Raw genomic sequence first — 13921 nt, 5'->3', positions numbered from 1 at the left:
TTCCTTTATAACAGCGTTGGTAAAGAATCGAGGCCTTACTATTAAAAATATATTAGATAATAAATAAGATACTAGCAGCGATATTATATTTTTTTAAATTAAATTAAAAGTAATATATACAGAAGAAATACTTAGGCTTAATTATTAAATTATAAATAGTATAATACTTTATAGTTCTATGGGCACGAAGTATCGTGATAAAATTTTTAAATAAATAGTAATAAAAAAATATAGAAATATAATATAAATACTAACTATTAAAAAAACTATAATAGTAAATAAAAAAAACTATCGCGAAAGATAAGAGAAGCGTAAAGAAAAAAAGAGAAAAATAATAATACTAATATTAATATTATAGTAAGTATTTATTATATTAAGAATAAAACTATTTACTAATCCTAACTATAATAATAATAATAATAAATATAGATATATTATAGTATTTTATATTTTTTTACTCTATAAGGACGTATTAGAAGCTATTTTAAGATTTATCTTTTACTTTTTATTATATTCTTATTGTAAAATTATTTATATATAGTTTTTTAAGTTAGAAGGCTCGGTTCAGCAGAAAAAAAAATAATTATAATAAAATAAGCTAGATAAAAATCTTATCTTATTAGTACCAATCTAACTAATATTCTAGTCCTATAATAGTCTAACCAGTATGATCCGGATTCTCAGAGTGACGTATTAGAATAGTTATAGAAATTATAAGATTATTAATAATAATTCAGGATCTTTTTATCTACTATAAGGTAATACTTCATAGTGTTAAACTACTAATCTTTTAAAGATTAGTCTCTTTATCTCGTGGATATAGGCTACATTGTTATTACTAGTGGAATTCTATACGTTTGGTGGCCAGTTCCTTACCTAGTTGACAGGCCTTCTACCCTAACAAGTAGATCCTATCACATTAATATAATTAATAACTAGTTTAAATATCCGAGAGTCTTTACTCATTTTTAGATATTTAAGTATTATATTTATATTATGTTAGAGGTCCAGAGTATATTCTTAAGGATATTCTGATTTCTTCATGGAGATAGCTAGACTAGATTAGTTAGATATTTTCAATGCCATCGTTGCGATAATCTAATAAAATTAGTATTAAATAATAGTGGTGTGAGTTATGAGAAACTTATTAAAAGATGAGGCCTCTAGGGCCTCGCGTTGTGATATGATTTCAAAAATTCGATTCCTGCGCAAGTTGTTGTTTTGATGTATTTATCTTACAGACTTTGACTGGTAGAAAACCCAAGTGTATATGTAGTACCGAACTAGAGTTACGGGCAGTGGGGCCCCCACCGAGTGGAACAAATACTAACCTTGAAGAAGAGTTGGGACTACTGTACTGAGTTGTTGGTAGGGACATGTGTGCTTCACTGTGAATAACAGGATCTTCTAATCCCAGCTCCATCCCAATCTCATACCAGTCTATATTTAGCCACCTAGATGAAGTGGGCCTTCCGGGTATAGTCTAGTGCCGGCTCCATCCGCTGTCATCCATCCCCATTCCACTCACCAGTCACCACTGACTCACTAGCCCTAGCATTCAATATCCGTTGGAAGAGACCAGGCGAATTCTCGGGCATATAGTGAAAGCGAATCTGGAGACGCCCTGCGGTATGTCGGGGGTCAGGCTCGATTAAGCAGTGATAGCCTCCCACGTAGGTACGGAAGAGGGAGGAGAGGATACTCTCCCGAGAAGCATCTCTGCAAGCAAGAATTCAGGATAGAATTGGCAGAAATAAATCAACCCTGATGACAATTAAGAAGATACAAACCAGGAAGAACTAAGTCTGTAATGCCTGATGCTACCTAAGCTAGCACCGCCCTCCTCACCCCCTCGACATCCCAATAAAACGGCCTCATCTCGGTAATCTGCCCCAACTGCAAATCCACCCGGACGGCCTGACAAAACGGATACTCCAATTCCTCGCCCGTTTCCCGCACCTTCAGATGCAGCGTCGACAACACCACAATCCGATTCGAACCCTCGCGCTCGAAAATCTCCGGATTCTGCACATCCACGACGGAAAAGTAATTGGCCATTTGCTCGCCCCAGGCTTGCATGCCGGCGGGGCCGAGGTAGGTGCCGGCGTAGGGGAGGGCGGCGGTTTGTTCGAGTCGGCAGGTGGGGGCGATGGTGGCGGCGATGGCGCTGAAGTCGCGCTCGTTGGGGGCGGCGGACATGTAGATCCGTTCCGCGGCGTAGAAGGTTTCGAGGATGGAGCGGGGGGTGTGAGACATGGTGATCGGGTTGTAATGAGGTTTGGGGTGAGGGTTGGCTGTTATTGTCTATGTTGGTGGTTATATGTAAGATGGTGATTACAAATCAGATCGGGTTAGTTAACTAACTAGTTAACTAGTTATCACGTCGGATTATTAAGTGCGATGCTAGTGGTCGTGAAGCGGAGATTATAGTAGTGTTTCCGCCCTATAGATCTGAATCTGTCAGTCAATATCAGACAAAATATCATTGAGTGTGGTATTGGCGGGTGGATGTTTGGGTGGGAATATATAGAGGCACCATCTGACTGCCATTTACCCTGACAAGATAGACCAAAAGCTTCAGAGAGACACATCTATTCATATCTATCTAATAAATTGCACAATCTGCGCCACCATTATTAGACCCAACACTCCAACATGGCCACCTTCACCAACCAAGCCTCCACTTTCCAAGCCACCCTCCTCAGCCTCTTCGCGGGCAACCCCTCCGACACCGACACCGATCTAGCCAAAATCTTCCCCCCCACCTTCACCCAGCGCGACGACCACACCACCCGCGACTTCACCGGGTTTGTCAAACACATGCAATGGGACGGTCAGTGCCGCGGAGACATTTCTGTTCGCGGAAGTGGCGGATGATGGACGTATTGCTTGGATTGTGGAGACGGTGAAGGCGGTGCATTGATGCAGCGGAGATGAGTTGCGATGTTATTAGGGTTACACTCGAGCACTGGTACTATAGATGAAGTGGGCAGCTGCCAAGGTGCAATATGCAATGGACGGGGCTTCCGGCGGGTATTGTAATGAGGTAGTATCGAGGAGATGGAATGAATGAGATGATTGTAGGGGAAAAGGCGTGACTCTCCACCGGGAAATGGTGTCATCCGTTACCCCTCACTCAATCACTCCAATCCCCCATCTTGATAAGCTCTCTGCAGAACGCTATCTCGTCATCCCCACTTATGCCTGCCGAGGGTAATTCACTCGGACTCCGCCGCGACTCCGACCGCTGGCTTGTTGAAGCACACAGCTGCATTCATATTTACACTTGCACTGTTAACAATTGCAGCATGTAGCAATTGCAGCATGTAGCAATTACAGCAATGAGCAACTACAGCAACGGAATTCTTGATCTCCAGTAGGACTGGCATCGAGTGTCGGTTCCTGCAGCGGCATCCAAGATGCACCAGGACACCTCCCTCCGTTCCTGCATGCTGCAAGTGGACCGACTAGTGAACGCCACAACCGGAGTTCATCCGCTGTCCGTCGGACACCAGCACCACTGCAGACAGGCAGTGATTTATAACCGGTTCTCCCGCGGATTCATTCTCAGGCCGTTCATCGATCCATCCTCACCATGGTCGCCTTTTCCCGAGTTTCTGCAGGCCTTGTGGCCTTTGCGGCCCCTGCGTTGGGCAGTGTCTTGCTGGAGTCTATCAAGTCAGTTCCCAGTGACTGGACGCTGGTGGAATCCGCTGATTCCAGCGCGACCATCACTCTGTCCGTGGCTCTGGCCCGGCAGAACATCGATCAGCTCGAGGCGAAGCTCCTGTCCGTGTCCACCCCCGGCAAGGACACCTACGGACAGTACCTGGACCTGGCCGACATCAACGAGCAGTTTCCTCTGGCCGATGACGCTGCCGTGGTGTCTTGGCTTCAAGAGGCGGGCGTGACCAAGTTCTCTCGCGCCGGAGGTCTACTCCACTTTGCCACCACCGTGGGCACCGCCAACCAGCTGCTCAACACCACCTTTTCCGTCTACAAGAGTGGTTCCACCCAAAAGGTGCGCACGACGCAGTACTCCATCCCGGAGAGCCTCACCGGGGCGATCGATCTGATTGCCCCCACGGTCTTCTTCGGCAAGTCCCAGGCGGCCCGGGCTGGGGCTGTCCGTGCGGCCCAGACCACCAAGGACCGCACCAGCGCCAGCGATGTCTGCGAGTACATCACCCCGGCCTGTCTCAAGGAGCAGTACAACATCGACTATACCCCGGAGGCCTCCTCCGGGAGTCGGGTGGGCTTCGGCAGCTTCTTGAACGAGTCGGCCCTGTACTCGGATCTGGACCTGTTCACGCAGTACTTTGACATTGCGGAGCAGAGCTTCACCATCGAGTTGATCAACGGGGGTGTCAACAACCAGGAGAATGATCCGGATGGAGAGGCCGATCTGGATGTGCAGAACATTGTGGGCATTTCGCATCCTTTGCCGGTGACCGAGTTCATCACCGGTGGATCTCCGTACGTCCTCCTGCTTCCCCGAATGAACGAAGCTAATGATGTAGTCCGTATATTCCGGATGTTGAGGAAACCACCGACGAGAACGAGCCCTACCTGGAGTACTACGAGTACTTGCTGAACAAGACCAACGCGGAACTGCCGTTGGTGATCAGCAACTCGTACGGTGACGATGAGGATGTAAGATTTCCCCCCCCCCCCAACCTCCGTAGCATCAATCACTAACAAACCAGACCGTCCCTCTCGCCTACGCCACCCGGGTCTGCAACCTAATCGGCCTATTGGGCGCCCGCGGGATCTCCATCCTAGAATCCTCCGGCGACTCTGGTAACCCCCATTCCTCCCCCTACCCCATTTTACCCATCAACTAACTGAATTAGGCGTCGGCGGCGCCTGCATCTCCAACGACGGCACCAACAAAGTCGAATTCACGCCCATGTTCCCAGGCACCTGTCCGTACATCACGGCAGTCGGGGGCACGCAAGACGTGCCGGAAATCGCCTGGGTGGACAGCTCCGGCGGATTCAGCAATTACTTCGCGCAGCCATCCTACCAAGCATCCCAGGTCTCAACATACCTCGATAATTACATCTCCGATGCCACGAAAGAATACTACGACCAATACACCAACTTCAGCGGTCGTGCGTTCCCGGATGTTTCTGCTTTCGCGGGATCGCCGTAGTATGTCCCCCCCCCTTTCCCCTCCATACCTACCAACCCAAAGCTAATGGTATAATGATAGCTACGAAACCGTAATCGACGGCTCTCTCACCCTCGTTGGCGGAACCTCCGGCGCGAGCCCCGTCTTCGCAGGCATCATCGCCCTACTCAACGACGCGCGTCTCCGGGCGGGCAAATCCTCCCTGGGGTTCCTCAACCCGTGGCTGTATTCCTCTGGATATACAAGTCTGAATGATATTACCTCTGGTGAAGCGGTGGGGTGTCAGGGGGATGTCGACGGCGCGGGGGTCATCGCGTGGGCGAGTTGGAATGCCACAGTGGGATGGGATCCCGCGACGGGGTTGGGGACGCCGGATTTTGGGAAGTTGAGGGAGGCGGTGTTGGCTCTTTGAATCCTTACTTATTGTTACTTTTGTGGGGGGGGGGCTACATACCTTTGTGGAATAGGATGTTGATTGTGAATGAGGAAGATGATTGAGGATATATATATATATATATATATATGTTACATGTATGTTCAGTGTATGTGTACGACGAACTAGGTACATTCCATCGCGGATAAACACTAGTAATGGTAGCTCTTAGTACTTCACTTTCTAAATACCCCGACCAGTACGATTCTTGGGTGTGAATCGATTTCAAGTATATTCCTATCCTATCACTGGATTTGTGGAAAAATAGTAGATTGGGCAAATCAGTCATCTTAAATGGCAAAATCCCGTGCATGCACACCACCCCGCGCGAGCAGTGCCGTCAACAAGGCTTTGACGTCGTCGAGGATCTCAGCCGCCGTGGTGGGGACGGGGAGGGAGGATCCTGCTGCAGTGGCAGCAGTGGTGGTAGCCACTGCGGTGGGGGTTGCGATGATGGAAGAGGCAGTGGGGGTGGTCACGGCGGTGGTAGCCGTCGATGAGGTGGATGTCGAGGTAGAGATAGAGGAAGAAGAAGAAGAAGACTGCACGGCGACGACTTCCGTGGGGGTTGATGCAGCAGTCGTCTGCACGGCAGCAGCAGAAGCAGCAGCAGCAGCAGCAGCAGTGGTGGCCTCAGCGGAGCTAGAGCCAGAGGAAGCCGAAGAAGAGGAGGAGGAGGAGGAGGAGGAGGAAGACCCCTCGCCAATTGCCGTCGTCAACTCCCCCTCCTCGACATAAACCCCACTCCAGAACCAATCCTCCTTCGCATCATCATTCACCCCACTCCCCGCCAACCGGAGCACGCCCACATGCCAATCCGCCGAATTCGAGCTTGCACTGGCACTCACCGGACTCACCACCTCCGTCAAGACCTCCGACCCATTACTCGCCCACAGCCCCACCTTCTGATTCGTAAAATCAATATCATACGCAAAGTTATACCAGTTCCCGGCCTCGAGTTGCACGGACCAGTGCGTGGTTCCGCCGGCGTTCCAGCGGAGGGTATTATCCGATCCGGAGGAGCCGGAGGCCGTGCCGTATTGGAGTTCCGTGAAGTGGGATTCGAAAAAGGCGATTTGGTGCTCGTAGGTGGCGTTGGGGGGGTTGGTGGAGGAGGTGGACAGGGAGAAGTGGTAGTAGAGGTGGCCCGAGCCGAGGTCGGAGGTTGTTTGGGGGATTAGTTCGGTGCGTTCCATTGTTTGGCCTTCCCAGTAGGAGGTTCCATCCTATGATTGGGTGATGTTAGGATGGTGTGGTGTGGGAGGGATAGGGGGGAGGGGTACAATGGTGGTGCGCAGGCCTTGGGCATCGCTGGCGGCGGGGTTCTTGTAGCTGCTGGACAGGCCGAGATATTCCGAGGTGTTGTCGCTGCCGTGGATGTACCATTGCCAGGGTTCGATTTGGTTGGACCAGGACCCTGCGAGGTTAGTGGTGGTTACATGGGGGATGGAGAGGATTACAGTCGTCAAAGTCGGCAACCGTGGCAGAGGAGTTGAAAATCCCGCTCCACAGCACGGAACCGGCCAGTGTGGAGGCGGGGAAAGCAAGAAGAGAAACGGGCTTCATCGGGAAGAATGAATGTAGAGGTGAATGAATGAATGATGAATGAATGAGATGTGCCGGCACTTGGAGACTGAATGTGCAGACGGCTGGATGAGTTTAAGTAGGGCTGGTGGATATTGCGGAGCGGGTGCTGAAACGGCGAGTGGTAGGGAGCGGAGGGGATGTTTCAGCACCACCGCGGTTTAATTAAGCTTGTCTCAGATTGATCAGCAGGGTCTGACATTGACTGTCACTTGTCGTTGACAGCGCTGTCTCGATCCTCGATGATGACTCGACCTGGATTGGTGCTCTTGGCGCCAGGCTGCGGGGTGGGGTTGCAGGACCACTGCTGAGCGTATGTCTGAAACTGGCAGAGATGCAAATAAATAGTGCTGTATGCAGAAGATCGGAGCTGTTATTTGAAAAGGGTTGATTTATCATTCGTGATTTATCGTAGGGATGGCGTCTCGAGTCAAGGTCTCATAAATGGAACACATCGCTGATACTATGTAAGCACATAGTATCAGCACAGCATATCACCACACTCCCTGTAAACCATCCTTTTCTCGTCTCCGGTTGACAATTCGGTCCGCACATGTCTCAACCCATTGCTCCATCTGCATCAATTAGCGCTGTCTTCTCTACGGGATACACGTACGTTGGTAAACTTGGATGACACCCACACAGCCACCGTCAGCAAGAGTAGCACCCCCCCGAACAGCGGGTACCAGCGCCAGGACGGATCGTCCTTGAGGATATCCACGTTCATGCCGAATAAGCTCTACACGATTAGCTACATCCTTCAGAGGCAAGGAAACGTACCGAGGCAAAAGTAAGTGGGAGGAAAATAAACTGCTCCCGTCAGCATCGCGCACCCAAGCCAGGATTGACCTACCGTAATCCAGCTCAACCGCTTCATGCTCGTCGCCAGACTGGTCGACCGATGCGCTTCGTTAATCGATACCCACGCAAATTCCTACTTTATTAGCAACAGCCACAATGGATGGAAACACGTACGATTTGTAGCAGGTCGCGCACTGTCTGTTCCAACTTGTCAATCTGTCCTGATATCTCCCGGTCCAGCGCATAGATCGTATCCTGCATCTTCTCGCTAAATTTGCGCGTCTCGCTGAATCGCTGGTACTGCATGACAAAGTTTCGCGCCTGACTGAGCTGCTCGGCCAGCGTGGCTTGAATCTGGGTCCATTGCTGCATACTCTCGGCGATGGAGTCGATGAGGCGGTCGTCTTTGCCACGGGCTGTCAATTGATGCGTTCGCTATAGAATTAGCCATTCACCACCCTCCGGTTCCGCTCCTAGGGGTCTTACGAGTCGTCCCAAATACCCCCGGGCCTCTCGGCAGAATGCCACCCAGTCGTCCCGCCAGGCCTGCATGAACAGCTGCACCAATTCCAGGTCGTTCTGCGGAATCCATCCATAAGGCAGATTGCTGAAATAGTGGATCGTCTTGGGAAGCGCCTCCAGGACGGCCCATTCCACCACGCGGACCGTGTTGTGCCCATGCTTGTGGTCGGTCAATGAAGTACCAATCTTCATGTCCATCCGGATAAATAGCGAGAACGTCCGACACGGGCTCTTATTGCCCAGGGAAAAGCGCAGCGCGTTAGGCGTATCGTCGAGCTGGCAATACGTGTTCCACAGTTGGTTCTCCCGGAAGAGCCTTCACGGTGAGCGCTAGTCAATCACCAGATCAATCAACTTACAAGAGATGTATCTCGTCCGCAGATTTGGACATCTCCCTCATGTCCCGGTCCAAGGTGTCATCGGTGATCCAGCGCGCCGTTCGCCGTCCATCGCGAAACACGGCAATGTCGACCGCCACGCTCGATTTAACCCCCCGATGGTACCGCCCATCGTCCCCATCGTCCGACTCCAACATCTTCGTCCGGCGACTCAGCAAAGCGGTAAAGGCCGCTCGATGGCCATCGGGAATGGTCATATTCATCACGGGGATGGAGTTGCCATCGCTGCGGGCATGCTCTGCAAACATCGGATTCACCGATGCCTTGACCGTGCTGCAAGGCCCAAACCAGTCGCCATTCTCCAGCCCATCTACACTGGCTTTGTGTTCCAGAAGAACTGCGACGGTCGGACGGTCGGCCTGCTGCAGGGCCATTCGCATCAGCGGAAATGCGCTCGACTCGTCCTCGTCGCCGAGGTCGGGCTTGTACCGCTCGAGAAACGGTTTCAATAATCGAGCTCGACTTTCTTGGATCATCAGCTTCAGTGACACGAGGTCTCGCCGACGATTCGCCTCGCCAATGCCCGACATGAGCAAGTCCGCGATCTCGTAGTGACTCCATTCTAGCGCGTAGATAAGCGGGGTCTTACGATACCGATCAATCGAGTTCGGATCGGCCCAGGACGTTCTCAACAGCTCTTGGACGAGCTCCTTGTCTCCCCGTTCGCTCGCCCAGGCCAGAAAGGTCCGGCGGGCCTTGGTCATTGGCTCCATGCCATGATTGGGCCCTAATGCCGCGAGCCACCGTTGAAACTCTTCCGAGCGGCCGTGTGCTGCTTGCCGCTTGCTCAGGTTGCTAATGAGCCACCATAGAGGGATCTGCCCCTCCTGGTCGTGAATGTCCGCGCTGGCACCACGAGCCAGCAAGGTGCTGACCGTATCAAAATGCCAATTCTCGGCAGCCCAAGACAATGGCGTTCGCCCCCGGCCATCCTTACTGTCTGGATCGGCCTGGCCTGTAGTCAACAGGAGTTCAACGACCTTGCGGTGTCCGTGTCCTGCTGCCCGGGACAATGGTGTGCGACCCCGTGAATCCGCGACATCAGGGGATACTCCCTTTTGCAGCAGAAGATCCACCATCTCCGCCCTCCCGGCCTTGGCTGCCCAATGCAACGGAGTCTCGCCATGATGGTCTCCGAGATTCGGGTCGGCGCCTCTGTCCAGAAGAAATTGCATCACAGCATCAGGAGGGTCGCAGTCGGCGCAAGGTTGGCCCGGTGTGAGATCATAGGATGCGGCCCACGAAAAGGCGGTTCTACCCGTGTTGTCTTGGACATCCGGTGATACGCCATAGAGGAGGAACTGGACATCGCGGAGAAGGCCTCGCTGAGCGGCCTGCATAAGCTGAGAAATACGGCCATTGTCCAGTTCCAAGTAGGTCGACACGGGAGACTTTTCCATGGTTCGTGAGGTGGAATCCGGGAATCAGAACTCAGGTTGAGCTGTCAGCGCTCCTGTCAGCCTCGCGGGTGGGTGTCCGCTGGGCGCTGATTGGCCGGGGAGTCCATGCCGAGGTTGCCATAACCCTCCGACATAGGGCTGATCAAACAGCCGGAATGGAATACGGAGCATGGAGGAATGGTGGAGCAGGAGATTTTATGTCAGTCATGCCAGTGCACGCACGTTCAGGTTAGTGTTGGCTGCGTCGTAGAATTAGGTACTAGCGTTGCAGAAGGCTGTGCATCTTCCATCAACTACCATCGGAAAAGGATTCTCCTATAGGAGGCATCGGGCACATGGCTGGTTTGATGTCAGTTGGTCGGAAACCTCTCTTATGGCCAACAATGGCTAGCAGAGTGCTCGACCATGGTCTATGGCCGTCCTCCACGTGAGAGTGCATGCCTCAGGCCAGAAGCAACCCTCCACGTGACGACTCGGGGGCGTTCCGACGACTGGTCAAGCCAGGCACCGGCCAAAGCTTGATAGCAATCCAGTACGTAACGTTTTCGGGCCAGGGGGCCGTGCCGTCGGGGAACCACCTTGGCTCCAACCATGTGCGACAGTGCGAGGGGACCCAGCACCATCAGGCCATAGCATTGGCCTCAATCTACTGCTTAGGAGGAGGAGATCATTTCCTGCTTTGATACTCCGGATGCAGACTACTAGGAATCCTTTGGCTGGGCATTGATAGGGGCGACAAGTCGCTCATTCCGACCGGGGTAATTCTTTCGCGGCCTCCACCCACTTGGCTTCCTCGAAGCTCCACTGCCAAGGCTCGGTGGGCTTGGCGGGACATCCACCTTTTGGAACCCCCCGCGTGATTGGATGCGCGGAATGCCGTTATCAGTGGGCGCGGTGGTGTCATCTCCGGCTATCAACGTACCTGATATCCTCTGGAGATATCACCCAGTCAGATCAATATCGCGGCTGCTGAGGTTGCATCAGCCCGCCCCCTATCCGAGCCAGTCAGAACGGATGTAACCCCTGGTAGATTACGGAGAGTACTCCCGTCAGCTTCGAATTCAGCTGTCGGAGACGCCGACCATTGATATTCCTGTTCAGTACTCCGTACAGAGCTTGCTTTTGCTCATCTGTTGAAAAGGCAGACAATCCCGTCCATCCACCCGAGCCTCCCCAGAAGACGCGTGGAATGCGGGGATGGAACGAGCGCCACGGTTGGGCACTCCATCCGGCAGCCTAGTCCACCAGAGCTAACACAGTACTAGTCGTAGTCGTTGGCCCGTGGTCCGATAGTGTCGACGGTTTCAACCGCTGGCAAAGAGTAGATTGGATCACGGTGCTAGTGCAACAGACTCTCCGCCACCTGCAGGGACTTCCACAAATGACCGTGCCCCCGAGACATCGCGCTGATATGACCGGCACCTCATTTGCCATGGGACTTTCTCGTCCAGGATCTGTCCTCCGTGGCCACCCGCGCAGCAGGTTTGCCACCAGATACGGAGCAGAGGCACATGCCACGCGACCTGTGTTCCAGAGGGGCGCTAGAACCACCGGGACCAGCAGAGGCAAAACTGAACCGCCCCGATCTGTGATAGCTGCCAACCAGGCCAGACGCATCTCCGACGCTACACCGGTGGATGCTACCCATGGTCGTTTACTAGTTCCCGCCCGCTGATAGTCGGGTTCCTCCGAAGCGAGCCTATGCTCACCTGGTGGGTGCACTCGCCTCCATGCCTTTATTAGTCCCCTCCCCCCAGGTTGATCCCTTCTTGGGCGATCGTCTCTTCCATCCACGTTTGTGTTCTCTACATCCGGTCAGGGCTGCTGCATCATGAGTGACCCCGTTGGTGCAGACGATCTCGTCTACGTCGCACAGGCCCACGTGCCCCAGAAGGAGATCCAGACTCCTCTGGATGAAAAGGAGCTCCACGCTCCAATCAACGAGAAGGAGACGACCGTCGTGTCGGCCGTGCCCTCGGTCCATGATGGGCGCGAGTATCCCACCGAGGAGGAGGAGCGCACCCTGCGTCGTGTCTCTGACAAGGTCAGCTGGACTACTTACACGGTCGCGTTTGTCGAACTGTGTGAGCGTTTCTCGTACTACGGAACTACCGCTGTTTGTATGTATCCTACCCATTCTTGAGGTCTTGTCTAATCACCTCATAGATGTCAACTTTATCCAACAGCCTCTGCCGGCCGGCTCCACCACCGGTGCGGGCTTCAGTGGACAGTCGGGTGCTCTAGGCCAAGGCGAACGGACATCCACTGCGCTGACCACTTGTAAGTAGAGTCTGTCCTGCTGTTAGTTAGACATGGCTGACCACTTAGTCAACACGTTCTGGTGCTATGTCATGCCCATCCTCGGTGCTTGGATTGCCGATGAGTACTGGGGTCGCATGCGCACCATCCAGGTCTCCATTGCTTTTGCTATGCTGGGTCACATAATCATCATCATCGCCTCTATCCCTCCGGTCATCGTGCACGCCAACGGTGCCCTGGCTTGCTTCTGTATCGGTTTAATCATCTTCGGTATCGGCGTGGGCGGTTTCAAGTATGTATCCAAGCCTTACGGGAGAATGACGCTAACCTACCAGGTCCAATATCTCGCCTCTGATCGCCGAACAATACAGGGAAACCAAGCTTTTCATCAAGACGATCCCCAAGACCGGGGAGCGCGTCATTGTTGATCCCGCACAGACCATCACCCGTATCTTCCTCTACTTCTACTTTATGATCAACGTCGGGGCCCTCATTGGATCCGTGGCCATGGTCTACGCGGAAAAGTACGTGGGATACTGGCTCGCCTTTTTGCTGCCGACCATCATGTTCAGTTTCTGTCCGATTGTGCTGTTCTTCTGCCGCAAGAGATACGTCGTGACGCCCCCGACCGGATCGGTGGCCACCAAAGCCTTCCAACTGTGGAGCCTGGCCATCAAGGGGCAATGGTCCTGGAACCCAGTCACCTTGTAAGTTTATACCTCACATCGATAGATATCTACTAACCGCTTAGTTACCACCGCTGCCAATCCACCGAATTCTGGGACAGTGTCAAGCCCAGCCGTATCGCCAGCCGGCCGGCCTGGATGACCTTTGACGACCAGTGGGTGGACGAAGTGCGTCGTGCCGTCAAGGCCTGTGCCGTGTTTGCCTGGTACCCTCTTTACTGTGAGTCTCCACCCATCTCCTTTTGGCCCTACTAACCATCGATAGGGCTGGCGTACGGTCAAATGACCAACAACCTGACCTCCCAGGCGGCGACGATGGAACTGCACGGCGTCCCCAACGACATCATCAACAACCTGGACCCCCTCGCCCTCATCATCTTCATTCCGATCATGGATCAGTTCATCTACCCGGGCCTCCGCAAGATGGGCTTCCACTTCACCCCGATCAAGCGTATCTACGCGGGATACATGCTCGCCTCGGCCTCGATGGTCGCGGCCGCCGTGACTCAATACTACATCTACAAGATGAGCCCCTGCGGCAACCACCCCAGCACCTGCGACCAGGCGACGCCGATCAACGTCTGGGTGCAAACGATCCCCTACGTGCTGATTGCCTTTTCGGAGATTTTCGCCTCCATCACGGGCTACGAGTATGCGTATACCAAGGCGCCCAAGAACATGAAGAGTTTAGGTAGCCCCCCCCC

The 13921-nt window shown here is 52.8% G+C and overlaps 6 protein-coding genes across 6 annotated transcripts in view; 3 read left to right on the top strand and 3 right to left on the bottom strand.

Annotated features, from left to right (window-relative positions):
• Positions 1-1456: 1456 nt before the first annotated feature.
• Positions 1457-2511, bottom strand: BO80DRAFT_429774 (nuclear transport factor 2 family protein). The gene is made up of 2 exons (XM_025720555.1): positions 2365-2511; positions 1457-2304 (listed from the first exon to the last, which is right to left on the bottom strand). Exon 2 carries the CDS (start codon positions 2254-2256, stop codon positions 1825-1827), a length of 432 nt encoding a protein of 143 aa, XP_025569860.1. The 5' UTR covers positions 2257-2304; positions 2365-2511; the 3' UTR covers positions 1457-1824.
• Positions 2512-2615: 104 nt separating this feature from the next.
• BO80DRAFT_429773 (uncharacterized protein) lies at positions 2616-3060 on the top strand. Its single transcript, XM_025720554.1, has one exon. The coding sequence runs from the start codon at positions 2656-2658 to the stop codon at positions 2875-2877; it is 222 nt and encodes a 73-aa protein (XP_025569859.1). The 5' UTR covers positions 2616-2655; the 3' UTR covers positions 2878-3060.
• Positions 3061-3569: 509 nt separating this feature from the next.
• Positions 3570-5638, top strand: BO80DRAFT_497647 (S53 family peptidase). Its single transcript, XM_025724093.1, has 5 exons — positions 3570-4476; positions 4521-4653; positions 4707-4800; positions 4854-5154; positions 5216-5638. The coding sequence occupies exons 1-5, from the start codon at positions 3596-3598 to the stop codon at positions 5544-5546; spliced, it is 1740 nt and encodes a 579-aa protein (XP_025569858.1). The 5' UTR covers positions 3570-3595; the 3' UTR covers positions 5547-5638.
• Positions 5639-5857: 219 nt separating this feature from the next.
• Positions 5858-7133, bottom strand: BO80DRAFT_368472 (uncharacterized protein; the record flags this gene model as incomplete). The annotated part of the gene is made up of 3 exons (XM_025716340.1): positions 5858-6793; positions 6851-6984; positions 7028-7133. 3 exons carry the CDS (start codon positions 7131-7133, stop codon positions 5858-5860), a joined length of 1176 nt encoding a protein of 391 aa, XP_025569857.1.
• A 295-nt stretch (positions 7134-7428) lies between these two features.
• Positions 7429-8256, bottom strand: BO80DRAFT_260808 (uncharacterized protein). Its single transcript, XM_025714739.1, has 4 exons — positions 8127-8256; positions 7932-8085; positions 7768-7890; positions 7429-7726 (listed from the first exon to the last, which is right to left on the bottom strand). The coding sequence occupies exons 1-4, from the start codon at positions 8211-8213 to the stop codon at positions 7710-7712; spliced, it is 381 nt and encodes a 126-aa protein (XP_025569856.1). The 5' UTR covers positions 8214-8256; the 3' UTR covers positions 7429-7709.
• A 3628-nt stretch (positions 8257-11884) lies between these two features.
• The window catches only part of BO80DRAFT_429770 (putative MFS peptide transporter), a 2627-nt gene continuing 590 nt past the window's right edge, over positions 11885-13921 (top strand). Inside the window, exons 1-6 of the mRNA XM_025720553.1 lie at positions 11885-12392; positions 12439-12552; positions 12601-12823; positions 12867-13238; positions 13283-13437; positions 13483-13908. Of these exons, the coding sequence (XP_025569855.1) occupies positions 12104-12392; positions 12439-12552; positions 12601-12823; positions 12867-13238; positions 13283-13437; positions 13483-13908 (1579 nt within the window). The 5' untranslated portion in view covers positions 11885-12103. The remainder of the gene's footprint in view (positions 12393-12438; positions 12553-12600; positions 12824-12866; positions 13239-13282; positions 13438-13482; positions 13909-13921) is intronic.

Source organism: Aspergillus ibericus, assembly GCF_003184845.1.
Source record: "Aspergillus ibericus CBS 121593 unplaced genomic scaffold BO80scaffold_72, whole genome shotgun sequence".
Taxonomy (NCBI): domain Eukaryota; kingdom Fungi; phylum Ascomycota; class Eurotiomycetes; order Eurotiales; family Aspergillaceae; genus Aspergillus; species Aspergillus ibericus.
Note: the sequence above shows the minus strand (reverse complement) of the source record. Positions and strands in the feature narration are given on the sequence as shown.